General features: G+C 51.2%; 7 protein-coding genes across 7 annotated transcripts; 1 reads left to right on the top strand and 6 right to left on the bottom strand.

Annotated features, from left to right (window-relative positions):
• Nucleotides 1–104: 104 nt before the first annotated feature.
• On the top strand, nucleotides 105–3164 carry DSM5745_01690 (uncharacterized protein; the record flags this gene model as incomplete). Its single annotated transcript, XM_026743706.1, has 7 exons — nucleotides 105–968; nucleotides 1046–1226; nucleotides 1283–1379; nucleotides 1567–1670; nucleotides 1775–2046; nucleotides 2079–2333; nucleotides 2397–3164. 7 exons carry the CDS (start codon nucleotides 105–107, stop codon nucleotides 3162–3164), a joined length of 2541 nt encoding a protein of 846 aa, XP_026606869.1.
• A 1225-nt stretch (nucleotides 3165–4389) lies between these two features.
• DSM5745_01689 (putative cell division protein kinase (Ctk1)) lies at nucleotides 4390–5786 on the bottom strand (the record flags this gene model as incomplete). Its single annotated transcript, XM_026743705.1, has 5 exons — nucleotides 4390–4446; nucleotides 4512–4667; nucleotides 4716–5531; nucleotides 5579–5681; nucleotides 5731–5786. The coding sequence occupies 5 exons, from the start codon at nucleotides 5784–5786 to the stop codon at nucleotides 4390–4392; spliced, it is 1188 nt and encodes a 395-aa protein (XP_026606868.1).
• Nucleotides 5787–6313: 527 nt separating this feature from the next.
• Nucleotides 6314–7376, bottom strand: DSM5745_01688 (uncharacterized protein; the record flags this gene model as incomplete). Its single annotated transcript, XM_026743704.1, has 3 exons — nucleotides 6314–6623; nucleotides 6689–6969; nucleotides 7023–7376. 3 exons carry the CDS (start codon nucleotides 7374–7376, stop codon nucleotides 6314–6316), a joined length of 945 nt encoding a protein of 314 aa, XP_026606867.1.
• A 1794-nt stretch (nucleotides 7377–9170) lies between these two features.
• Nucleotides 9171–13463, bottom strand: DSM5745_01687 (WD repeat protein; the record flags this gene model as incomplete). The annotated part of the gene is made up of 7 exons (XM_026743703.1): nucleotides 9171–9659; nucleotides 9706–9956; nucleotides 10004–10250; nucleotides 10295–10738; nucleotides 10787–13051; nucleotides 13127–13315; nucleotides 13383–13463. 7 exons carry the CDS (start codon nucleotides 13461–13463, stop codon nucleotides 9171–9173), a joined length of 3966 nt encoding a protein of 1321 aa, XP_026606866.1.
• Nucleotides 13464–14166: 703 nt separating this feature from the next.
• Nucleotides 14167–17483, bottom strand: DSM5745_01686 (Sfi1 family protein; the record flags this gene model as incomplete). Its single annotated transcript, XM_026743702.1, has 2 exons — nucleotides 14167–17351; nucleotides 17420–17483. 2 exons carry the CDS (start codon nucleotides 17481–17483, stop codon nucleotides 14167–14169), a joined length of 3249 nt encoding a protein of 1082 aa, XP_026606865.1.
• Nucleotides 17484–18329: 846 nt separating this feature from the next.
• Nucleotides 18330–21631, bottom strand: DSM5745_01685 (isoleucine--tRNA ligase ILS1; the record flags this gene model as incomplete). Its single annotated transcript, XM_026743701.1, has 2 exons — nucleotides 18330–21134; nucleotides 21203–21631. 2 exons carry the CDS (start codon nucleotides 21629–21631, stop codon nucleotides 18330–18332), a joined length of 3234 nt encoding a protein of 1077 aa, XP_026606864.1.
• A 259-nt stretch (nucleotides 21632–21890) lies between these two features.
• On the bottom strand, nucleotides 21891–25418 carry DSM5745_01684 (putative intracellular protein transport protein (UsoA); the record flags this gene model as incomplete). Its single annotated transcript, XM_026743700.1, has 5 exons — nucleotides 21891–21962; nucleotides 22019–24256; nucleotides 24306–24769; nucleotides 24840–25086; nucleotides 25143–25418. 5 exons carry the CDS (start codon nucleotides 25416–25418, stop codon nucleotides 21891–21893), a joined length of 3297 nt encoding a protein of 1098 aa, XP_026606863.1.
• Between the last annotated feature and the right edge of the window lie 479 nt (nucleotides 25419–25897).

Here is a 25897-nt window from a genome sequence, read left to right as displayed (position 1 = left end):
AATGTCCAGAGAACTATAAGTTAGTTCGCCTTCCCATAAAATCAAAGGGGAATCCAAGTTTCTTTTCAACTCGATTTATGTCGTTTTCAGATCAAACATGAAAGATGTCTCGATTTGCCCCGTTCACTCGCGTCGACTTGCCATACCGTATCATAAACGGAGTTCCGCTTGAGGCCACTGTTTTGGTCCCAAAGAGCATATTGCGTTCGCCTGGGGCTCAAGACAAAAGATACCCAGTCATGGTCCGCTGGCATGGCGGCGGCTTCGTCGTCGGGCATCGAATGTATGAGCCCTGGTTCGCACAGTGGTTGCTGGACCTTGCTCTTGATCGCGAAGCAATTATCGTCACACCGGACTATCGACTTCTGCCCGAATCAAACGGGGCTGACATACTGAGCGACGTAGCGCACTTTTGGGAATGGATGAAAATGCTGCCGCAGTACATGAAACAAAGAGCCCTCCCACGACCAGATATCAGCGATATTTTATGCTGTGGCGAAAGTTCGGGTGGGTTTATCTCAGTTTACTGTGCACTCCATTCGAATACCATGCTGTCTCCGCAGGGCACACTCCCGGACACGGACGAGAGACAAGAGCTTGAAGAAGAAGTGAAAATCAGGGCAGTGATATCGATCTCCGCTCCCCTAGACGCCACGGCTCCGGAGTACAAGGTACCGCGACCGCGGGTCTTCATGGGTCGAAGCCCTCCGCCGCCTAGAGAGGCATTGGGGAAAATCCGGGCTTATATCAAAGGTATTCCTCGCGGCAGCATTCGAACAGGGTGCGAGCCCACTTCGGATATGTGGGAGTTGTTATTGTGCATTGCTCAACAGGCATTTTTGCCTCGCTTGTTTGGGATGCGCTCTAGTGAAGGTAAGCCAGTCATCGAGGGCATGATGGACTTGCTAGACAAAGGGGGTCACCCGATGGCGCCTGTCTGGATTGTACACGGAACGAATGACACTATGGTATGTTTCCCAGGCTTCCTGTCTTTCCAGCCCAGGGAAAAAGCTAATTAGTGCCGCTGCGGCATTGTGTCTTGCAGTGCCCGTTCATTTGCTCCTCCGGATTTGCTGCTCGCCTTCGCGCAACTCAACCGGATGTGCCAGTGCATCTAAGCCCCTGCCCAGGGGAGCATCTTTTCGACATCAACACCCGAAGAGACGCGGATTGGGTTCGCGAAGGCACGCGATTCCTCGACGAGCATTGGCCACGTGGAGAAGAAGGTCAAGACATATTCATTGATGAATCGCAACCCATCGGAGAATAATAATATAAAGAGAGTGTGCGGATGAAGACAAACGAGCAAACGATGGGGTCCAGGCCGAGGTCACGTGGCCGCTTGCCAGGTCTGGCTCTAACACGTCTTCCCCCTTTCGGTTAGTCCCGCCCACAGAGATCATCATCTCCGAATAGCTTCATCCTAGCTAGACCAGTCATCCATTCGGTTATTCATGGCATTTCATCTCGCCCTTCACATATTCAGTAGAAGCCCGCGGTCCACATGAGAGACTTAGGGATAAAGATCAGGTTCATTAGGATATGCAGCCCACGCTCATCTTGTAGGCATTGTTTGCGTGAAGACCGGCCAGCTCAAGAAGTACATTGCAAAGACCGCGATGATGAAGCCACAGCACAGGGAGGGTGCCCAGCCCATACAAGCAATCTCGGTGCGCGGTAGATTGTTTTCTTTGAAACAGTCGGTGTACCCGACGTCTTCATGCATGCTCTTCTCCGTCGATTCGTCTCAACCATCAGCATCACAGACCGATAGAGCTCTTCGTCGAGAACATCCTTGTTTGCCAGACAAGTGACTACCTTTTCGGCATCCTGGACTTTGCCCTTGCGAACGCGCCACCAGGGGGACAAGAATCAATCTATACTGATTGTCTAGTCTATCCAAATCCTCTGCTGAAGGACCGCACCTCTCCATCACTACCGACGAATGCCGTCTCCGGGGGCGCCCCGAGAAAGGTTGGAATCCCTGGGGCGTCCAAGCTACGCCACGCACGACTTCCAGCTATCCCCTTGAGGTGCTCGGAAACCGTGGGATCAATCAGGATTTTATTGTTCAGTAGTGCACAGTCTTGGCTGATCCTGACATTCGCGCCGCTGGGTACGATCTGTGCAACATCGACGGCGGCTGGAATCAAGACAACACCGACGAGTACGGCCGCGTGGTCTACAACCCAGAACTGTTCGATTCGATATCCCTGCCCTCACCGAGTACCTTCACAGTATCAGACTTAGGCTGGGTCTCTATAACAGCCTGGTGTCCGCTGCGATGCGCGCAACAAGACTATCATGGGCACCAATATTACCATCGGATGGACGTTTATCGATGTGGTGGATACAAACAACAACTGCTACTTTGACACAACAACCCAAACACCCAGCTCTGGCACGATGAGTTGATCAAACTCTGGGCATCCTGGGGTGTCGACATGATCAAGCTCGATTATGTGACGCCTGGATCCAACACCGAGGGCAACGGCATGCCCGGTAACCTCAGCGGGACCGCCATCGCATATCACCGCGCCATCGAGAGCAGCGGCCGACAGATCCGTCTCGACCTTTCCTCTGATGTTTGTCGCAGCGAGCCATACTGGAGCATCTGGTCGGACAATGCGGACAGCATCCGCGTCGACACCGACATCAACAGCTACGGTAACAAGTATGTGTTTGTCGACATGTATAAGGTGCAGCGGACCATCGAGAAGTACCGCCAGTTCGTCAACCTCCAACTTCTCGAAGGCGGACCCGTCAGGCTGCGAGCGAACCTGGACCAGCTGTTCGTCGGAAGCCCAAGCAACGTGACCGGCGTGACAGACGGACAGCGCATCACCCTCATGAGCCACTGGATCGGCTCATCCTCCAACCTCCTCTTAGGCTCCGACATGAAGAACCTCGACAAGCTCGGCAGACACCTGACTACTTCCCAGGCGTCCATTGACGCCTCAGAGTTCTGTAGCCAGTACCCGATGCAGCTACGGAACCCAGGCACCGGAAGTAACCAAGCAATGCAGCTGCAAGCCTGGATCTCTGGACCCGACGATGAGGGCCAGGTCTATGCTCTGTTGACAAACCTGGATCTCAATCTGGTTGAGGGTGGCTATGCTACGATTGGAACTGGGCCGCAGCTTGTGTCAAATCACCCTTGCTGATCTGGGCCTGACGCGGACGCGGTACAGAGCAACGGATGTTTGGTCTGGAAATGTAACCACTGTCAAGGCAGGAGGGAGCCTGTCGGCGGTTCTTGGAGAGGGAGAGTCTCGGTATTTGCGATTGACCCGTCGCTAAGTGATGACTCCTGCCAGTTGTGACGGGCGCTGGAGACCGTGCACATTGCAGAGGATCAGGCCACTACCCAGGGTATTATTCCATAGGCCGCAGGAAAGCATTCGGCGTATATCAAGCCTGGGATAAACTTTGACAGTGCGACCACGATGATGAATCCGATCAGAATAATGAGGTAGCATGTGGTTGTGAATTACTGCCCTCTACCTGGTTTATCTGCATAGCATCAATACAAGAGACACTATTCCAAGGTTGCCTAAGCACTTAAGTGTACCCGACACTCCTGGAAGAACAGCACCAAACTCAGTAGGCCAGCTTCTCAAGGGTTAGCTGCTGCTTTGAAGAGGGTGTTGCGAACGTGCTGCGGTTACTATTGGCGAACTCCATCCTTGCCCTAACTTCCGAGCTCCCTATCCATAAAATCAACCAGGGAACCACTAACATCTCAGCAGCTCTACGCTATTAATAGCAGAAACTTGCAGCAGTTTCCAGTTATTATTTTGAACGCAATTGATGCTTCATGCGGTATGTTCAAGGCATAAATGTTCGCTTTGACATTGTGGGTCAGAGACCAAAACATGCTGGCCGCATATTGCACAGTGCACAATACCTAGCAATCCCCGGGGCGTTAAATACTACTACTACTACTACTACTACTACTACTACTACTACTACTGCTGCTGCTGCTGCTGCTGCTGCTGCTACAATGCACAATATGCCTATGACGGCGGATATGGAAGTTTAATTTTATGCATGGTTGTATTAATTTTTATGTATAATTTATGCTGATTAAAATGTACCATGTTGCCCTTGTAGCTCAGTGGTATGAGCGCGCCACTCGTAGGATTTGTTGCTTATCAATCAGTATACAGCCATGGTGAGGTCCTCGGTTCAATCCCGAGCAGGGGCATTTTTCTTTTTTTCTTATAAAACGCCACTGATTAACCTTATTTGAGCGTTACCGAACACGCTTTAAGTAGACAGGTGCCCTATAGCTAGCCTAGGTCCCCTAGGGCAGTACCTAAGCCATGCCCATGGTCTTCTAGGAGGGTCTACAGGTATAAACAATGGGTAAAATCAACTTTTTAAGTCTTAATCAGTCGTTGTAGATTTCGCACTGCCACTAGAGAAATATGGGTGGTTTAAAGCCTAGGGTAACCCAGCAGTATCAGCTTCAAGCCACAATAATCGATAATCAATGACTAGGAACTCACCTCTACAGCGGAGAGACGATGGCCACTCTCGTACCGCACCAATTTGCTTACAAGGTCACGCCCGTTTGAAGATGCGCCCTTCAAAACCTCATCCCACGGTTGAGCCGGGTACTTGTAGAACTCGATCTTGCCCCAGTCTGGGAGCTTCGCGGTTTCCTGGGCGGGCTTGTCAATATGAACTAATACACTGGAAGAAGAACTTACCGGCCAGCTCTGCTCATCCGGTGTGCCCAGTGTCGTAAAGATAGACTGAATCAAGGAAAGATCGCTCCCGACAGGCCCTGCGTCAAAAAGCGGTTTATGGCCCACGGCCACTGCCTCTGCGACGACGCACCCCGCAGCCCAAAGGTCCAGAGCCGGTCCGTATCCCTTGTACCCGAACAGTACCTCTGGCGGCCGATAGCATGTCGTCCCGACGTCGGTGATCTTCTTGTCGGCGGGTTCGGCCTCAATGCTCCCTTCTCGCCAAGCGATCCCGAAATCAGCCAGATACGCTGGTCCGCTCGGAGAGTCCACTAGGATGTTCGAGGGCTTGATGTCGCGATGGATTATCCCTGTTTCGTGGCACGCGGCTATCGCGCTGAACATGTCGCGTAGGATAGTTTTTGTCTGCGCGGCTGTCAACGTGCCTCGGCGGAGGAGGGTCTCGAAATCATGCCTCTTGTACGGAAACACGAGGATGAATCGGCCGCCGTCAAGCTTGAATGTCTCTAGCAGGGGAATGATGTGCTCGCTAGCTGCTTCGCGTAGCAGTTGGGCCTCGCGCTGGGCATCGTGTGGCGGTTCCAGGAGGTGCGGGGTTGTGATTTTCAGCGCAACGAGGGCGCCGCTCTGGGATTTGGATCTGTAGATGGTGGAGTGCAGGCCGTCGAAGATGTGGGTGCTGTCTGTATAATGGCCGATCTTTGTGCCGGTTTCCTGGCTGGATGCGTTTGTGTCATCTAGCTCTGCATCTGCTGCTTCCGAGACCGTGGCCTCTGCGGCGTCAAGTGCCGCTTGATAGATTCGGTCATACTCCTCCTGCGCGAGTTAGAGCCTTTCTAAATTTCGGGTTTCAAAATACTGACTTTTGATGTGGCTTGTTCATATGCCTCGCTCTCGAGCTTTCGAGCTTGTGTTTGTGCTTCGGCGAAGGCTGCGGAAGAGGATGCTTGCTGGTATGCAGTGGTCCTGGTGACGCTTATTAGGTTGATGCATCTATCTCCCGCGCAGCACTTACAGAGATTGGATTGTTCTCAAGCGGTCTGTAAAACCAAGGGTCTTTTTCCACTCCATGGTTGAGTTAAGATGATAGCGGGACCAACGCCAACAAAAGAGAAGATCCGATTCGCAGATCACCTGACGCTCCCCACCAACTATATAGAGTACGAGAACCAACAGTTCATTGAGATTTGATATGATCTATATATACACACCCTCTGGCCTGCATATAAAGAAGATCCTTAGTATAAAGTAGTTACTATAAGTCGGCCATGGTCCAAAGCCTACAAATATGTAAAGTAACTAAAACAAGGATATAGTTTTTAATACCTCTTTGTACTATACAGTAGTATATAAAATACTATAAACCATGGCCGTAAGTGGTTCGACATGAGGCTTAATTGATTTCCCAGCAGCCTTGGTTCTTGTCTGATCTCACAAAGGCTGTTTCTCCGTGTGTCATGTTCGTGGCAAAACGGAAGTCGATGCGATAAACGTCAATGCAGCCCTGGTGATCTCGTTGAACACACCAGACGGAGGGCCGAGTCAGGGAATTTGTGTGCCGGAGGCAAATCGTGGACCACGGTCCAAATGCACTAAGGTCAAAGTCTGGAAGATACAGCAACCCCACGGTCGTGGCGGGTTAGCGCTTCTTTGTTCTTGTGATGCTTGTAAAGCATTACGAACTTTGAAAACGGGGACTCGGTGGCCAGGACATGACGCCATATGTAGTAATGTAGAGAGCGGTCGTCTGCTTTAGCCCGTTCGTGGCCAGAAATGCGGATATTTGTAACGACGGCATGTTCAATGTACAGCCAGAATTCATGGTCAGACAAGGCAATGATATGCATGTATATAACGGGATCGCTGGACGTAGCAGGGTCAGGGTAATCATTGGCCAGGCATTTCAGGCTGTACGAGATCAGATCAGGTTAATTTGGAATGACGGCAGGGGTCTCAGCAGGCTGTAGACTTACTTCTCCAGGTTGAAGCTTTTACTCTGGCACATTTGTGCCACAGAGGGGCTCAGCCCCCCACCCGCCAAGATCCTCTTGATTTCCTCTACGCCAAGTTCATCCCGCAGTTCCCTGAAGGACTTGACCTTCTTTGCGGCTGTCGATATTATGTCCAGTAGCTTGATGTGGTCAATTGGGGCCCGCTGCGGGAGGCTCTCAGGCATCCCAGCCAGAGTGTCATCGAAACGTGCCAGGATGGTTTCGCTTCCAACTCGAAAATGTAGCGAATATATTGCCAGTACCTGGCTTGAGCATCAGCAGCGGTCTACTTGTGGTATTCAAGATACCACAGCACGGCGGTCTCAATATCCCAGGACGTTTTGAGATATCGTGGCCCCCCGGAGCAGAGGTCGGTAAAGGCATCGTAGCCTTTAAATAGCCTATTGATTATTTCGGCCCTCGAAAGTCCCTGAAGGCTCTGTGGGGACTTGGGGTTCGATGAAAAGTATGCAATTGTCCATTGCCATACTTCATTTGTCGACTTTGCGGCTATTCCAGACTGTAGGTAATGGAGTGCGGGTCGTGCAAGTTCAAGGTCCCAGGTCGGATAGTGGCCAGTCAAACGCAACTTGAGCTGCTGGCTGCTTGGGGGGTCATTGGCTTGAATTAGCCAGTGGTTCGGTGTCTCTAGAATCCGTCGTAAAGCCATTTTGGTCTGGCTTGATGAATTGGCTTTGCGATTTGATGCTTCCATTGAGAAGGATGGACTTTGTAGAGCATCCCCGTCTGGATTGCGGAGTCCTGGCCTTGGTCACGGGAGACCTCCTCTACAATTCAGCTGCTTATTATAGCTACCATTACAGCTTGTTTAACTGCGTAGAGCCTAAGCATTGTTGGCGTTATTATAGGCCTTTAGGGCTTATGTACAAAGTATTTATACGCAATTGGGTGCTCCTTCTTAGAATAGACCGACTGTAAAACTTTCTAGTACTATACACTATGGAAGGCACAACCGAAGGCAGCACCTCCGCAGCGGGGAGGCATCATGTCGGCCGGATCAATCAAGACTTTATCGCTCATTATGAAACATCTAGAGAACAGATCAATTGCCTGAGCAAGCCGTCCCAGTACCTTTCAGCTGTGGTTATGTGTCAGTATGCTCCACCTAGTGCAAGCTTCAACTAGGCCTGTAATTGAGTATAGCACTGGGAGACCAGATGATGATTTGGGATGAGCACCGAATAGACTTGACTTTATCTATAGCTTAGTAGCAAGCAGTTAAAGATATAAAAGTATAGCCTTGTAAGATCGAATAATAATCTGGGATGAATGACTTTGTCTAAGCACAGTGGCAAGCACTTATTACTAGAGGCACTTCTGATCTGCGATCAAATATAGCGCTGTAAGAGCAGATGTTTATCTGGAATGAATGGCCTTAATTAAGCATAGATCCATGCATACGGAGGATCAGAGGTGGGGCCTTGGGGCTTAGTATGTAGCTTAGCTGCGTAACATTGCCAAAGATTGTGATGTTATTACATACCCAAACATAACTTGGTAGAGTTGATTTAATACGTCCTTTGTATGGAAGGAGAGCATATCGAGTCTGTCATGCTCACAGCCTCACTCGGCAGACAAGGTCCGGGCCGTACCGAAATGGTTAAAATCAATAGCGTTTATCTAGGTTATTGAAGCAGTTTTGACTCGAAAGAGCCTCCTGATTACAAGCCAGGCGCTTCTACCAATAAGGACACTTGACATAAATTCTGCGAGAAGAAAAAGAATATACTTAAACTGATAACTTGGAGCAAAAAATGCCCCCTCTCGGGATTGAACCGAGGACCTTTGCATAACTCTGTAACTTTCAAATCATTCGAAAATACAAGTGCAACGCTACTACCACTGAGCTAAAAGGGCGCTATTATGCAGCCAAAATTATGCTTTAATATAAAAAAGAATGCAGAAATTCTTTATTCGGAAGGTATGCAAAGTGGGATCCGTCCATTTGGCTCCGTGCTTGTACATCTGGCCTACATAAATACAATTGAGACTGAAGGCTATGGTAAAGAGCTGCTACATATTGGTAGTTGTAAATGCACGGATAATAATCAGCACAACAATACACAACTAAACCCCTTATTCACCTTCCATATTCCACCCACCTTTATATATCTCGCCATGGGCCATAGCCCATCCACGGCGGGGCTATTTTAAGAGAATAATATTGCCCTGCTCAACATATCAAGCTGCCTGGATGGACACGCCTTGCTATTCCCAGAGCGGGTAGTCTAGAACAACAAGGACCTCGCTTCTTGTATAGCCAAATAAATAGACCATCACAATACAAAGAAAGTACCGCAAAGACGGCCGTACCAGAAATCCGATCTTGATCTTGGGTTGGTGATAAAAAATAAGTACAAATCAAGCGAGCTCAAACATAACCGAACCACCCAGTACCAAGGAAATATATACACAATACATAGCCAATAACAAGTCGACTAGACTAGAAGCCAAAGCTATCAAGCAGCGAGTTTGCATCAGGCTCATGGAACATCGTAGGCGGCGGTTGCTGCTTCTTCGGCGCAACCGGTGACGGTGGCTTAGCCGGCATATCCGCCACAACAAGACTGCTTCGCCGGCGGAGCATCTTCCGATAATCAATGGCGCCGTCGACGAGATTGATTGTACCGTCCTTGGTCAGCTGTGTAGGCGGCGGCTCCTTTAAGAACTCCCAGTGGCGGACGAGGTCGAGGGCGAGCAGGTCACAGCCCATACGATCATAAAGACGTGCGTTTCGAAGGACAAAGTCCCATTCAGCTTGGGCAGATACTTTCGAGGCGCCTTTTAGGGTTTGAAGGGTCTTTTCGCGGAGTTGTTTGTAGAGGACTACCAGTGCTGGGTCGTTGGATAGGTAGGATTTGGCTTGCAGGGGAATTGAACCGGGGGTCTCGGGGGACGTCGGATCTGAGGGGATAAGGGACTCAACGGGGGACTGGAACATGTCAGCAAAGTCTATAAGTGGCAATCATGCTACTCACAATAAGTGACCGCACGGCCATATCACGACGGCCGAGCATCCAGAACGCCCAGGAAGCCATCCAGCGGTTCCCGTCAACGGCAGCTTCAGGCAGTACTCTCGTCTCCAGTATCTCCTTTAGCACCGGGCCATCATCTCCCTCATAGGCACGGGCAATAGCAATTGCAAGCTGAAGATCGCCAACTTGGTTAAGGCAGACCTGAACAGCATCTCGCAAGTGGTCTGCCAGAAGGAAAAACGTCGCAGCATATTCTGTAGTTTGTAAGTAAAGAGTTCATTACTAGAAAGTAAAAGCCTACCAAATCTCCGCCTTCCAAGCAGCGCATATGCGTTCTTCAGAGCGGCAGTCTGCCATCGAGGTTCTCGAAAGTCGTTCGCCAGCAACTTTTGCGTCGCCGACTGCTCTCGGTTCCAGTGAGCCATCCTCCAGAGACCCTGAAGAATGTTCTTCTTCCTGAGCGCCAAGTAGTACAAAGAGCAGTCGATTGGATTCCTCTCTTCAGACTTGGTGTACTCGTTCCGAGCCACTACCTCCAGCTGTGCGCGCTGCGAATCGTTAGATCATACTTCCCATGAAGTGATTTACTTACAATCGCTGCAGGACTCGACAGCCACATGAACATCCCGCTCTCCCGGGCAGATTTCCATGACAGTTTGCCGCCGAACTGTCTTGAAACAAGGTCTATAAGTATGTCTTGGCTGCCACTGTGGAAAGCCCAAACAATCTCTCGCCAGGAAACCGTGTCGTTATTCGCAATCCCCTGGGTCCTGCGCAGCATATGCTGTCGGAAGAACAAAAGATAGCGCGCAGCATTGTCATCCATTGAACGCCGATGCTTCTCAACAGTGGCAACGCATTCAATCGTATCCACTAGCCGGACTTGTTCCTGGCTAGTCAGTTGCGGTAATGCAAGCCGCGCCAAGTTCTCGTTGAGAATGGCTGCAGTGGCCTCGTCCACGACTGTAGGCTCATCCTCTAGAGAAAGGTCTGCATATGACGAGTGCAGTTCTTTAGATACTGCTTTTTGTGGCGTCTTCTCATGTTAGCTCAGGGTGGATTTTGCCAGGTAGACTTCACTCACATCACGATCAAAATAATAATCTTCTAATGGCATCTCCAGGAAGCCGTCAATCTCGTCGCCCTCCGTGTAAAACTTCAATTTCCGATGAAGATTCATCAAAATCGAATGCACCAGGTTCGTTTTGCCGCTAAGTATACACTGGGCAAGGAACTGCGGGTGGAATGCAGGAAGCGCGCCATTGAGTCGGCTCACGACTTCAAAGAGATCTACAGTTGACGAGCCACGAGTAGGAATACGGAGCTGTGACACCAGCCGGTCTGCGACTTCAATCTCATTGTCGTATACAAAGAGCTGGTTACCCGCGCCGATAGCCAGGTGGCCGTTGCTCAGCCAGCAAGAGTCCCCAATAGGATGAGGGGTGAGGTCGCGAATCCAGATCTCGCGAATTTGCGTCCAGGACGGGCCAGAGTCGAGGTAGTCATAGCGTAGCTGCGTGAGGAGGATGACTTTGTGAGGGAATCCAACAGCGAGAACGGACTGCATGTCCGGTGTGGACGTCCAGTCCAAGTCGCGGATGATGTCTTGCTGGCCGAAGTGCTCCTCAAACTCGAGCTGCGCCCCCTTTGTATCCCAGATTGTTAGATGCGTTCGACCCTCATCAACGAGTGCGGCTTTTTTGATGGAACTTCCACTAGCGAGAGAGATATTCGTGATCCCCGTCTCAACCGTGGAGGTCAGTAGCCAGTCTAACCGGCCATTCCCCTTGTCCACTTTAGCGGTCCATGTGCGGACAATTCCAGTCGTCGTGTAAGACAGCGCTATGTCAGGTGAAAACATGTCAAAGAATCCCGACATCTGGGTCCGAGGGCCGGCAGGGTCCACAGGTAGGAAGTATGCGACGTCCTCTTTCAGACCTAGGTCAAAGGTACAGAATTTGTTCAGGTGGCAGTCGGACTTTGATTGCCCTTTTGCAACCGGAAGACTGACCTCCCAAGCAATTCCACTCATATCCGCCGCAATTGCCGCGATGTATACAACACCAGCATTCTTCTCGGGGGTAAGCATCTCCAGAACGCAAAGTGGCTTACTTGAGAGCTCGAACTCCGAGGACGCGATTTTCTTGGCATGGAACGAGCGGACATCCCAGATAGAGATCCCCTTATGGTGTAGATTCACGACAAAGCCACCATTCTCGACCACGCAGCTGCGATGGATATGCTCTTGGGAGAACAACGTGCTCTTCCGGACAAGCCCTGAACCGCTGTTCCTCCGCTTCTGTCTCCATATCAAGGCTTTGTTATCGTCGGTACGTGATGTGAGAGTATCACCAAACGCATTTCGGACAATCTTCTTGACGGGACCAATGTGCCCAGTCCAAGACGCCTTACGGGCAATCCGATTCTTGACCGGAGCCGGGTCGAACATGACATCGACCTGCGAGTCAAACCATTCGATCCGGCCGTCGAAGTGATGGACCAAAATTGATAGCGTGTCTCCAGGGTCTGCACTTTGAAAAGCACAGATCTGTGCATAATCCTCGTTCGCAGTAAGCCCACGCAAGAATGAAAAGTCTAGACCCTCAACGTGGAGGATGTTGAAAACATTCATTTGAGTACCGGCCTTTGAGCCAACATCTTCCAGCGCCCAGGCAGCCATATGTCCCTCGCCGTCCATTACCACACAGATTTCCGGGCTCTTCGTCGCAACCTCAATGATGTGTTCCAGAGCATGGTTTCCTTGATTCCCCGTACCTCGCTCCACTGCCCGCTCGGTAGCGCTGCAAAAATCTCGGCTGTCAATAATGAATCCGTAGCGACGCGATACACTCGCTCCATTCGTCGCATGCCTCGGTTGGACAGACCGGTCCATGTCAATCTGCGTCCAGAGCTGTAGCGGAGACGGGGCATGGTTGTCAATCGCTGCCCAGACTCGGATCTTATTATCGGCACATAACGTGTAGAATACATTGGCCATCGATTGTTCTCCATGAAGCGGCCGGCGCCAGTGGAACCCCGTAATTATAGCAGGATGCGCCAGATATGACACGTCGAACCGCACGTCGTCGGCGCCGAACGACAATCGCCTCCATACCTTCACAAACCGATCATAAAGTCCGGTAGTAACGACAAGAGTGGAGTCGGGCGATATTTGCGCGAACTTGACCGGATTCGCCAGCTTCTGCCGCCATGCCGCCCGAGGTGTGTCGTTCAGAAACCAAAGTGTGAGATGCGAGTTGCCCAAGAGGAGCTCGTCGGACGAGCCCCACGATATCGTACGGATCGGCTCCTCATCGTCTTCGTAGCGGAGGGTATATGACAGCGACCACTACCAGAAATCAAATGTTAGCTATACGCTCGACCTTGGCCACTCTGTGCTCCAACTCTCTAGTGCGCGACAAACCTTCAGCGTTTCGCCGTAGGTCCCGTAAGGCTCGTAGACGAAAGCATGCGGGCCCCCGCAAGCAGCTATCCTCCCCGAAGCTTCGTCTATCGCGACAGCCTCTAGCGTAGGTGCATCGTCGACATAGATCGTTTGTAGGAGCTTGTGCGGGCCGCCGAGGATGACAAGTGCCTGACCGGAGATGTACACCTAGCGGAAACACGCGATTAGCTCAATGGTCACCAAGTTGCGCGGGACAATTGTGGTGAAATCATACAACAACTCGAAGGCCATTCCAGGACGCGGTGCCGAAAGACTGGAGCTTCGCTGGGGGTCTCCCCGGCAGTACTGCTCGCATAGGGGTGGTCGGTGGGGAGATCAGACGCTCGGTGCGCTCGAAACGGATATTACACCATTGCCAGTTGAGATCGTAGAAAGGTCGGAGAAGAAACGAAGATCCCGCGGGATACGGGCGATAGACTTAGCTGATTTGCAGAGAGTAAGGTTGGGGAGGTCAATGTTGTCTGGGGATGAGAATGATGACGCTGTGCGCCGCGGCAGCTCCTCCGCTTTCCGCGTGTGACCTCCACGTCTGCTCTAGCTCTATACAGCATTCATTATTGCTGCTGGACCCACCATGTGATAGAGTAGCTGACATATTATGTTCATTTTCAAGTAGATAATAATAGTACCTCAATATTAGTATAGTGGTAAGCCGCTTGGACCATGGGCAAAGCTCAATATACCGATAATGCGTATGAAAGTAAAAATATATATTTTGTCCGCATAGTTGGACCATAAAAACAATTGGAAATAGGCCTGTTTTTATATCCCAACATATCTAATGCACATAGATATAGTATTGAAGCAAAAATCTATTGAGTTGACATTATCCAACAGAGATACAGATTTCTACATAGTACAAATCGCTTGATCGTGCAAAAGGGTATCACAATCGCATCATTCAGCATGAACCAAACAGTCAATGACATATCATCAGAGTACTCCGTATACTATAGCACAAAACATCCCGAGTGTCAACCGCTTGTTCAGCAATTAGCTCAAGGTCGTCGATTGGCAGATCCTTTCCCGCTCGTGGGCGATTCCGGATCCTGGTCAACAAACCGAACAGTTCCTAAAGCGCTCGCACGTCCGGTGCGATCCCGCCGACTGGACGGACCTGTTGTAGGAACACCCACTCCCTCTCGCAGAAGCCTGCTAGCGAAAGGTGTATGGAGAGGTGTCGCAGGTGTTGTGGAGGCCCGCGCCAGTATTCGTGCTCGAGCTGCTCGCTTGGAAGGAGAAGTCACAGGATTCGGCGTGATCGGGGTGGCCGACAGGCGCTGGTTCTCAGCGGAGGTAAGATCGTTGAGTTTGAAAGGCGTCTCGACCTGCCAGGGGTCGAAAATGGACCGTCCTGTACCGCCGCCACTGACACGGCTTTGGTTTCTCGTAGGGCTCACCAAGGGCCCTGGAGCATCTCGGGCCTCGAAGCTGATCCTCGTCTTATCTACCCATCGGCGGAACATGCCCCTTGAGTGCTTTCTGAGATTGCGCTCTCTCATGGCCTCCGCAGTCTCAGCGCTGCTGTGTATTTGGAAGACGCGAAGACTGAGTTTGCGAAGCGAGGCGTTGGCTTGGCCCAGTACATGTTGTCGACGCGCCTTGACAGCCTGCTCCTCCAACTGGCGAGCCGCGACCACGCCTTCAGCCCACCGTATGAGTTTGTCATAGGCGATCTGCTTGAAGTAAAAGGTATCTGCATCTTCACAGTCTTGGAGACGCTTTGCGGTCTTTGCATGCCACCGGTCCACTAACTCAAAGACAATGTCCAGATTCTTTCCCCGTTCCAACTGCAAGGCTTGCTGCTCAATATCGAGAACATCGCGCGTCTTAGTTTGCCAAGTGGCAAAGAATTTCGACGCAAGGTTCACCTTGACACTTCGCCGAATCATCGCATAAGCTTCCTGGCGGCGGCGTTTGGCAGAGTCCACCTTTGCAACATGCCAGCGCTTGATAGTGCGAGTCGAGATGAAATAAAACCTGGCATCCCGCGCCCAATCCTCTAATTTCGCTACATGCTCTCGTTTCGAGCGCCAGGCCACGAGGGATTCCTGGACAAGGCGCGGTGCATAAAATTCATAAGCCATATCGTCGCGCTGTTGTTGGAGGACAAGCTGGTTCCGCCAGGTAGCAAGCTTCGATCGGAGCAGGTCGTCATTTCGCCGCTCCTCGTAGGTATCAGCATGGTGGAGCAGTTGCGTATATTTTTGACGGACATTTGTAACGAAAGTGGAAAACACCTCGCGCGAGATCCGTTGCTCACGAATTCGTTGCATAAGACGGTATCTTTCCGCGAGGATCCATTTGTACATAGTCTCGATCTTCATGCGCTCTTCGATTCGCGCGGTGAGAGCCTGGCAGCGGAGGTTGTCATTCCACGCAACCCATGAGTTCCGCATGATCCTCCGTCGGTCCATCTCTCTTGCTTGGTTGAGCATGTCTATCCGCTTTACCCATTGATTGTACGCAGACCGCACGATACGCGTATCGGCCGTATCTGCGACGTGCGTCGCGGCTGGTGCCAGGCGAGCTTGGAGTTTCCATTCATTCATAGCGTTTCGGAGAAGCTGATGCCGGTGCATAGCTACGGCCTTCTGCTCAGTGGAAACGATGGTTCTGGATTTCTCACGCAAGACCTGAATTGCAGAGTTCTGCAAAAAATGCCTATCCTGAATATCAATCTCATGAAGGCGTTCTCTGGTCGTTCGGAATGTTCGCAACCAGTAAAGCAGGGAACGTCTTTTAATAACAAAATCGTGCCATCTAGGAGCACGCCTGTCGCATAAGCTCCAGAACCATTGCCAGTAGAAGTCTCGTCTCAATTTTGCGTTATGATAGTTGACAGCTCGCCCCTCTAGCTCCTTAAAATGGTCGGTTCTTTTCTTCCAAGCCTGGAGAGGTCGCTGTAATGCGAATCGCTGAGCTTTGAGTACATTGACGGCAGTGATCTCACGCCATGCATTGAAATACTTGACGCCGAGGATGTGGCGTCGAGCCGCAGTAGTCTTTTCTAACTCATCCGAAGCGACTGCCGCCCAGTGAGTGAAGGCTTTGGTCATCAAGTACACGTCTCGAGCCCGAGCGGCGCGCTCTTCGAGATGGTGGAAGAACCGCTCGGTTCGAGCAGTTTGCCGCTTCTCTCGAATAATTGAGCTCCAGGTCCCAAAAGCTTGTCGGATTAGGGTAACTCTGTCCCTGTTTACGGCGACCATTTCCATGTTCCGATGTGCTTGCCGTGCCTGCACGGCTTTCTTCATCCATTGAGTCAAGATACGTCGGTTGATTGCGCGTTGTCGGTACATATTGAAGGTTGAAGCATCCCGTAACAGATCCGAAAGCGAAGGCCGGTAGAGTAGTTCCGGGGGTAGATCTGGCTTCTCAAAAGCAGCGTTCGCGCCGTCGGAGGCCGTCGACTCATCCCCACCATCACCCTCTTCAACTTCCTCGTCTGAGCTTGAAGAGCTAGCAGAGCGCACACTTTTGGACTTGCGTGTTTTGGCACGGGAGGCCTCAGCCATCCGTCTCGAACGGTCCTCATTCACGGCGGATGAGAATTCTTTTGTCTGTTCTCTCGCCGAGACTCTCGCCAACTGAAATTCGTCCATCTTACTAATAAGGCGCCGACCAACGTCCATAAACTGCGCGATCAGTTGCGTTCTGTCCGGTGACCCAGCCCTCTTGCTACCCGCTGTACGACTCGGTGGTGAGGCCTGAAACTCAGGCTTGCCAGTTTGAAGTCGCGACATCGAGGACCGAGAACTTGGGCGATTGATAAAGCTCCGAGTGGTAGGGTCATCTCCAATATCAAGAATCGAATTGAACGACGCGCGCCGTGGCCGCGGGGTCTGGATGACCTCGTGTGCAGCAGGGCTGGCCCTTGGCCTAGATTGAACATCAACAACAGAAAGTGTTTCCGTATAACCATCCGTCTCGTTTTCCTCATTGCCGAATTCAATCACGATGCCCATCTGTTGGAGTAGGTTCTCAAACTTCTCAAACAGAGTGTCTCCTGCGACGTATCCCATCTTGAACAGGAAGCGCATACAGGCGTAGCCCGGATCCGCCTCCGGCCCATGCTCCTCGATCGCCGCATCGTACTCTTTGAATAGGACTCTGAAGGGAAGGCGATCGGCATCTGGATGGCGCTCCGCGTGTGTGATGATTTGGAAGAGGAAGCCGACATCTGGTACACAAAAAGCTGGGCGTTAGTCTTCTGAGATGAGCACTAGTAATCGCATTACAGTCGCGCACCTTCGTCTGAAAGGGCCGGATCTTCATGGGATAGAGCTCTTCGTTGAGCGGGAACGGGAGGCATCGAAATATCCGCGACTTAACGCGTGTTCTTCGCAGCTGGGTCATGGAGACGGGAAACCAAATAAACCATTGCGAGCGCTAGAGAACGATAGAACGCAGAAGCTCGCCGTCCTCGAGTTTGCGACACCAAATAGCATCGAAGAGCCCAAAAAACAACGGCGTTGAGATGGGAATGCCGGGGCCAATTTCTGGCTAGTTGTCACCGACTGCAACGGGTGTTTTGCTTTGTCGCGCAATCCAAACATGCGAGGCTGTCACGTGCACGGAGCGCATACTGCTGCTTATGTAATGGCTGGTCATAACCAGCTCCGTATGTCACCGTCCAGCATCAACTGCAAGAACTGGAAAAAAATGCCACCAACGCGGACACGACCCATTGAGAAGTTTGCAAAGGCCACTTCGAAGTGCGCCACGGAGGTATGCCCGGTTTGTCCGGCCCTTCGGATGCGAGATCTGACAGTGGTTGTAGGCAGCGGCATATGGCAAGTGCATTGTCGCGGACTACCAAGGAGTGCACAAGGACATGTGCGCAAAAGAGTTTATGAAACTCAAAGACTGCTTTTTGGTATAGTAGTTGGATGCTCCTGTGCTCCTAATAAATGGCTGACGGCTCAAAAGGCGGCATCTAAGAAACCATGAACGAGGGGGATTTACTAGAAAATCATGTGTATATTTTGGCGCAAGCGGATGCTTTACTCAAACCTACAATGCCACTGGCGCTTTGTTTAGGAAAAATAATAGGAAGTTATGGATGTACATAAATTCATAGGAAAATGCTATTTTGAGAACATCAAGATCTCTACCAATGGTTATCTGAGTCTAAAAAAGATCTTTGCCGCATATTCGTCTACAGCTTCAGCAGCCGCAATAAGAAAGTGGCGTTTTGCACTTCCTGCTCTTCTTGCATGATCATACCCTCTTCGTCTGCGCTGGGCGCCTTGCCATCAGCGGATTCACGCTTCTCTAGAGGCCGACGCACGGCCTTCTCAATGACCGATGCCTGGGTCTCGAAGGCATCCTGGATGCCGATGCTGTCCGGGTCAGAGAGAACCACGTATTCCATCTTGACGTCGTCGGTAGGAACTAGGCCGGCCTTCTTACGGAGACGCTGAAGTCGGTTGACGATCTCTCGGCCAAGACCCTGGTGAGCCAGTTCCGGGTACAGCTTAGCATCAAGGATGGTCAGAACATCGCCATCAGCGGCGGGCTCCTTGTCCCCAGATGAGGCATCCTGCTTGAGGCCTCGCTTGACCACAAGGTCTCCTTCAACGAGCTCAATGCCGTCGACAAGGATCTTCTTGTCGGCAACGAACTGCTTTACATCGTCACTGGTCAATGATGGCAGAGCCTTCTTGACCTTCTGTACGTCCTTCTTCAACTTCTTGCCCAGAGTGGGCCAGTCAGCAGTCACGCTGTACTGGACGTTGTACTTGGCTTCGTCGGTAGACAGAATGAGCTCCTGGATGTTGATCTCTTCGAGAATGTAGCCCTCCAGGGACTTTACATCGTCGAGGTACTGCTGGTCCTGGTGGATCACGACCAAGGATTTCAAAGGAGTCTTCAGACCGAGAGACCGACGCTCACGGGAAACGCGAGCCATTTCAATGACCTTCTGCATCCGTGCCACTCTCCTCTCAACAACCTCATCGAAGAGTTCCTCACGAACCTCGGGGAAGGGAAGGAAGTGGACGCTCCGACTGTCATCGCCACGAATGGCCTCAGGGATGTGAGGAAGCAGGCGTCCGTAGATGTTATCGGTGAGGAAAGGTGTGAATGGGGCAAGTCCTCGAACGAGAGTGTACAGAACCTCGAACAGAGTGTTCAGAGCATGAAGAGTGTCGTCAACACCGTTCTCTCCCTTAAGACGCTTACGGTTGAATCGGATGTACCAGTTCGTCGTGTTCTCAATGAGGCCTAAGAGACGAGGAACGACCGTGTACAGACGGTACCCAGCCATCTCCTGGTTAACAAACTTGAGCAGACTCTGGCAACTGGCCAAGATCCAACGGTCCATGACGTTAGTGTTGGAAGCTTCGACCTTAGGATCCCACACGAAGTCGATTCCCGAGGTCTTCTTGAGAAGAGCTGCCTGGCCCTCGAAGAACTTGTAACTGTTCCACAGAGGAAGGAGGACCTTGGCGACAATCTCCTTGACACCGGATTCCTTGAACCGCAGTGGTTCAGCCCGAACAACTGGAGAGTTGATGAGGTAGAGACGGAGAGCATCCGAGCCATATCGGTCCATGATGAGCGAAGGGTCGGGGTAGTTCTTCAACCGCTTGGACATCTTCTTTCCATCCTCCGCGAGCACGATACCGTTGACAACGCAGTTCTTGAAGGGCAGCTTGCCGAAGAGGTGGGTGCCGAGGACGGTCAGGGTGTAAAACCAACCACGGGTTTGGTCCAAACCTTCGGCAATGAAGTCACCGGGGAAGCTCTTCTCGAACTGCTCCTTGTTCTCAAAGGGATAGTGCTGCTGAGCGTACGGCATAGAACCTGACTCGAACCAACAGTCGAACACTTCAGGGACGCGGCGGAGAACACCGTTGCCCTTCTTGCTTGGGATAGTAATGTTATCCACCTTGTCACGGTGGATGTCGGTAATCTCCCCTTCGTAGCCACTGAGCTCCTTGAGCTCCTGGATGCTGCCTACGGCAACAACTTCGCTGAAGTCCTCGCTAGCCCAAAGAGGGAGCGGGGTACCCCAGAATCGGTTTCGGGAAATGTTCCAGTCGCGAGCATTCTGGATCCAGCTAGCAAATCGCTTATCCTTGACGGCGCTAGGAACCCAATGGGAGTCCTCGATTCCCTTGAGCATCTGTGGAATGATGGGCTGGATCTTGACAAACCATGAAGGAACGGCTCGGTAGATCAGCGGAGTGTCTGAACGCCAACAGAATGGGTAACTGTGAGTAATCTGGCTATCGACGATCAAGCGGCCAGTGCCCTTGAGGTACTTGATGATAGCCTTGTCAGCAGCCTTGACATGTTGACCCTCGAACTCCGGGACTTCGGACGTGAAGCAGCCCATTGCGTTGACAGGGTTAGGTGGCGGACGGTTCTCATCAATGACACCACCTTCCAAGCCGACCTTGTAATCGTCCTCACCGTACGAGGGAGCCTGGTGGACGATACCTGTACCGTCATCGGCTGTAACATAGGTGGCGTTCAGGACGCGGTAACCGTAGTCCTTGAAGGTCTCGTAGAAGTAGTTGAAAAGAGGCTGGTACTTCCAGTCCTTCATCTCGGAACCCTTGAACTTCTGGACAATCTTGAACTTAGCCTTCTTGGGGTCCTTGTACAGCGTTCGAAGCAGAGATTCGAGCAGGATGTAGTGCTTGCCGGAGGCTTCGTCGAAGATCTTGATATATTCGAAATCCGGGTGTACGGCGAGGCCGGTGTTTGAAGGAAGGGTCCAGGGGGTCGTTGTCCATGCAAGAAGACATGTCTCTGGATCCTCAACGAGAGGGAATGTGACTACAACGGCGGGGTCCTGGACATCCTTGTAGTTCTGCTGAGCTTCGAAGTTGGAAAGCGGGGTGTTGAGCGCAGTGGAGTAAGGCATGACACGGAATCCCTTGTAGACGAGACCCTTGTCAAACAGTTGCTTGAAAACCCACCACACAGACTCCATAAACGGGGTGTTCATAGTCTAGATTGCGAAACGTCAGGTCAGTTTCATTTCCGCGCGCAATCTTCCTCGAGTCTGCAAAGGCGAACCTTGTAGTCATTGTCAAAGTCGATCCAGCGACCGAGCCTCTCAATAGTATCGCGCCATTCGGACGCAAACCTCATGACAATGGCCCTGCACTCCTCATTGTACTTCTCAATTCCGAGCTTCTCAACGGCCTCCAACCCAGACATGCCCAACTTCTTGTCAATTTCATACTCGATGGGCACGCCGTGTGTATCCCAACCGAATCGTCGCTCGACATAGTGACCCTTCATCGACCAGTATCGGGGGATGATATCTTTAATGGTGGAAGCCAACAGATGGCCATAGTGGGGGAGACCGGTAGCGAACGGGGGACCATCGTAGAAGGTGTACGGTTTGCGACCCTTGGAGAGTTCGACCTGCCTTTGGAAGGCATTGATCTCCTTCCATCGCTTGAGGACAACGTCCTCCTCCTTGGGGAAGTCGATGGACATGGTGGAAGCTGTGCCGTGGTGATTGTCCTAGCACACAAGCGGTTGGCCGCGGGGTAGAAACGCTTTTTGAAGAAAAAGTAGTGAGTCACCCCGCCCTGCCGACTTGTGCCAAGCCCCACTCAGTCACTTGAGTACGCCCTAGCTCTTTTGTATACCAAGTGGACTACTAGTTGAGTAAATCACCTTGTATGTCATGGATATGTTACATTGCCTCGAGCATATAGAACGTGGTATAGTATATTTAGAAGGTCATTTGCATTTACTCATCCTCCTCTTCCTCCTCGTCGTCCTCATCTTCTGATACTTCCTCGCCCAGCTCCTTCAACCGTTTCTGTGGTGAACAAAGATTAGTATATCGGCCAGCTATAGCCAAGTGTTCTGACTTACCTTGTCCTCGTTGCGCTTGGTCTCAAGGTCACCGAATACGATGAGGAGATCCTCCAGTTCAGATTGTGCGGACTGACGGGCTTCTTCCTTCTCCTTGGTCTCCGCTCGCGCCTTCTCGAGCGCCATCTGTGCTTCCTCAAGGGCCTGTGCAGTCTTTCGTGCCTCGGCTTCAAGCCTTTCGACTTCGCTTTCAGCTTGCTGGGCCCTATTTTCCAGGGCGGAACACTTCGAATTGTAGTCTTCCCTCACGGCCTCGATGTCTTGCGTAGATTGTTCTTTCAGTGTGTTAAGTTCTGATTGTATCGTCTCGTTAGCGGATTCGAGCTTGGCGATTTCAGACTCATGTTTTTGCTTCGTAGTATCCAGTCTTGATTGAAGATCCTGGACTGTCTTCTCGAGATCGGAGGCTTCACTAGCATGCCGCTCCTTTGTGCTTTCGACTTCTGATTGCAGGGTCTCGACCTTCAATTGAAGTTGAGCGACTTCGGACTCATACTGTTCGGCCTTGTCTGCCTTTGACTGCACATCATTGATAATTTTGTTGAGGTCAGCGACTTCGGATGCATGCTTTTCCCTGGATTGGCCCGTCTCCGAATTCAGAGTCTCTAGTTTTGCTTGAAGCTCAGCGACCTCTGATTTGTACTGTTCGGCCTGTCCAGCCTTCAACTGAACATCCTGGATGGTGCTGTTGAGACCAGCGACTTCGGCTGCATGTTGTTCCCTGGATCGATCTGCCTCCGACTTTAGAGCCTCGATGTGCGCCTTCAGTTCACGAGTCTCACTACCATACTGGTCTCTGACGTGAGCGAGTTCGGACTCGAGTGACCGGATTTTCTTTTGGAGGTCAGCCACTTCAGCCTCGTGCCGTTCTTTGAACTTGGCACTCTTTCTTTCATAATCAGCAGAAGTCTCTCGCAGCTGAGCGTCGATGGCTCGAAGCTGCTCTCCATGCTGCTTTAGTAATTCGTTCTTCGCTTGTTTGTGCTGCTCGTTAGATGCTGCCAATTCCTGTTCGTAACGTTTCTGGAGCGCGTCATAACTCTGCTGTAGTTTTGTAAATTCCAACCCACTAGAGTCCCTAGATTTGCGATGCTCGGCTAGCTCATGGTCTAACCTATGCCGTAGAGACACAAGCTCTGATTCAAGCTTCTGAACGAGTTGATTTCTTTCTTCGACTTCGGATTTGAGAGAGTCGACTAATTCACGTGAAACGCCTCGTTCAACACCGTTGGTGATCACGGATATTTCGAGTCCAGGCTCACGGTCAATGGCTCTTGTTAAGCGACTGAAATTATCTTTCAGAAATTCAACAAATACCCTGTCGAAGAAGATGTCGGGAAGCCCTCCTTCATAGTTTGCTCCTATCGTTTGAGGCAAGACCTCGAAATCCCGAACCAAAGGAGACTCCCTGAGTCTGGTTATTTTGTCGATGTACTGTTCCCTTCCAAGTTGTTCCAGTAAGAGTTTGTGCAGGGTCTTGCGAGGAATAGGCGAATCCTTTGAAGAGAACTCGTAGATGATACCCAGTAAGATGGTACAGAGACCAGGCACGAGCACGTTGGCGGCACCCCTGTGTTTGGTCTCCTGCAATAGAGTTTGGATGCTGCTACCCTCTCCGAGGAAGTCATTCACGGCGTCAGGGTCTTCGAACAACCAGCCACATAAGAGCATAAGATATCCAAGTGATATCCTCTCATCGTCTCCCCGCTGTATGCCCGTGATAAGATTCCCCGCAATTGTCTGGATGCAAGTTATCACTTCTTCGCCATTCTCGGCGTCGCCCTCGGTCACTCCCATAGCAACTGACTTCGCCTCAGTATTCTCATACAATAGGTGGAACATCAATATAGAAGCCATCCAAGTTTGATACGGATCAGCGTTTCCTCTCAGATCCGGAGGCGTCAGCAGCACAGTCAAGATGTTTGGGATTTCGTCTTGACCGCTAACATGTCCGTTTATCGCTCTTCCTAGCACGTGAACACGAATTCCAGTGTGATTAGTGAAGAATGCCTTGACACAATCACAGGCTGCAAGACGCGCGTCGAGAAGCTGGATTGGGGCAGGCTCAAGCGAGAGTTTGAGCAACGCCTCAATCACGTTGATCCGAGGAAGTGGTTTTGCTTTGTTCCCATTTACTCCATCATTAGCCTGCCCAGCACCCCAGAAAACCTCAACATCCCCAAAGCGCTCTTGTAGCGGTTGATTGCCGCGGATTAGATCGGCGCAGGTTGCTAGGGCCTAAATTAGTTAGCGTTGTGGTTCGCTTCTGTATAAGGCGTCTACTGACCTTAGCAGTCACGTTAACCGTAAACCGCTGGCCAAATGCTGTGCTCAAGATCTGTTCCATCAGACCGGTATTCCAAAACGCCATTTGGTTAGTAGGAGTATTGACACCACCCTTGACCAAGAATAGCTGGACTATGACCAGCAGACCCCAAACATTCTTGTCCCGATGAGCGAGTGCCCATTGTGGTGTAGGCTCCTCGGGATCCTCCTCCCGGTTAACATCAGCGAGCAGCTTTGCCAGCCTCTGTATACAGCCCGTCTCGCGGAAGTAAGACTGGTTAGGGATGTTTAGTCTCAACAAATTGGCGAGAAGTGAGAGACAGTCCTCAATAACCTCTGATCCGTGTACCAAACCTCCTTCCGACTCTATCAGTGAGCATATGGTCTCGAAGGCATTCTCAAAAGCGACAAGTTTCTGCAGTTCTTCCGAGGCAGGCGTCAACGCGATGAGAAGTAGCAGTGCTTCTGTAAGACGTAAAGCCGCGGTCAGCTGTATGTTCTCCGTTCGATCACACAGGCCATAAAGTATGCGTACCATTTCGTACCGGCTCCCGCGCATCACCCAGGGCACTGACTAGCCTAGGAATACCCAATGGTGCTGTTAAGATACATTCCTGTGTTCTCTCAGGGCGGGCGCTCGATATCTGGAACATGAGCTGTAATGAATATAGGCGCGAATAGAAGTCCCGGGTGTCCAGAAGGTCTAACAGAGCCGTAATATTGTCTTGTCGCTGGGTGAACTCATCGGATAGCCATAGGGCTATTTCATCAGAAGCTTCGGGCTGGACAAAGACGTCAGCGTAGCCATTATATTTCCGACAGCTAAAGAGAGACAAACACTGCTTGCATCCGGCGAGAATAGCATCAACAAGGTCTCCAAGACGACCTTGAGAGTATCGACATCCTCCCGATCATTGCGGAGGCTGCTAATCAGCGACCGGAGGGCACCCGACGCGACGGACGCAGGATATATTTTCGCGAAGCTCCTCAGCCCTTGTATAGCTGCTCTCCGATCTTCCAGTAGTGTGGCGCTCTGCAGTCTATTCGTCAAGGTGTTGATCGTGTCCGTCGCCGTTTGTTTGACGGGCGCCTGCGACTCGAGGATTCGGAACATCGCAACGGGTCATTCGATATTTCATGGTCACCGCCAGCTGGAAGAGTAGGAATTGATATACATCGAACAATCGAAGCGAAGCCGAGCCAACGATGAACGGTGAGCTGTCCCCTCGGAGCTAGTTACATACAAATCACCAAGTCCACCGCCAAGTGGCCGCTAAAGCCCGTCGGAACCGCGACAAAAGAAGCACCGAAACAGCCGCAACTTCGGCCGGCGACTGTCGCATTCGCAGAGTCTTCATTGTTCCTCTGTCCTCTTTGACAATCACGGCCTGCCTCTGATTCAATCCGGGAGCAGTGTCTTTTCCGTCAAAGACAACTTTCTTTTTACAACACATTTTTTTTACGGAGACGTCCTTCCAGTTCAAGTGTTTGAGTCGCCGATGGAGCATCACGTTGGACGTGGCTAAATTCTCTAGTTTACGTTATTAAAGTCAGAAAAGAATTTAATATTCTTTTTCGCGCTTTTCATTTTCA

The sequence above is a fragment of the Aspergillus mulundensis genome (genome assembly GCF_003369625.1).
Source record: "Aspergillus mulundensis strain DSM 5745 chromosome Unknown scaffold_1, whole genome shotgun sequence".
NCBI lineage: Eukaryota > Fungi > Ascomycota > Eurotiomycetes > Eurotiales > Aspergillaceae > Aspergillus > Aspergillus mulundensis.
The sequence above is the reverse complement of the archived record's forward strand: the minus strand, read 5'-3'. Positions and strand labels throughout refer to the sequence as shown.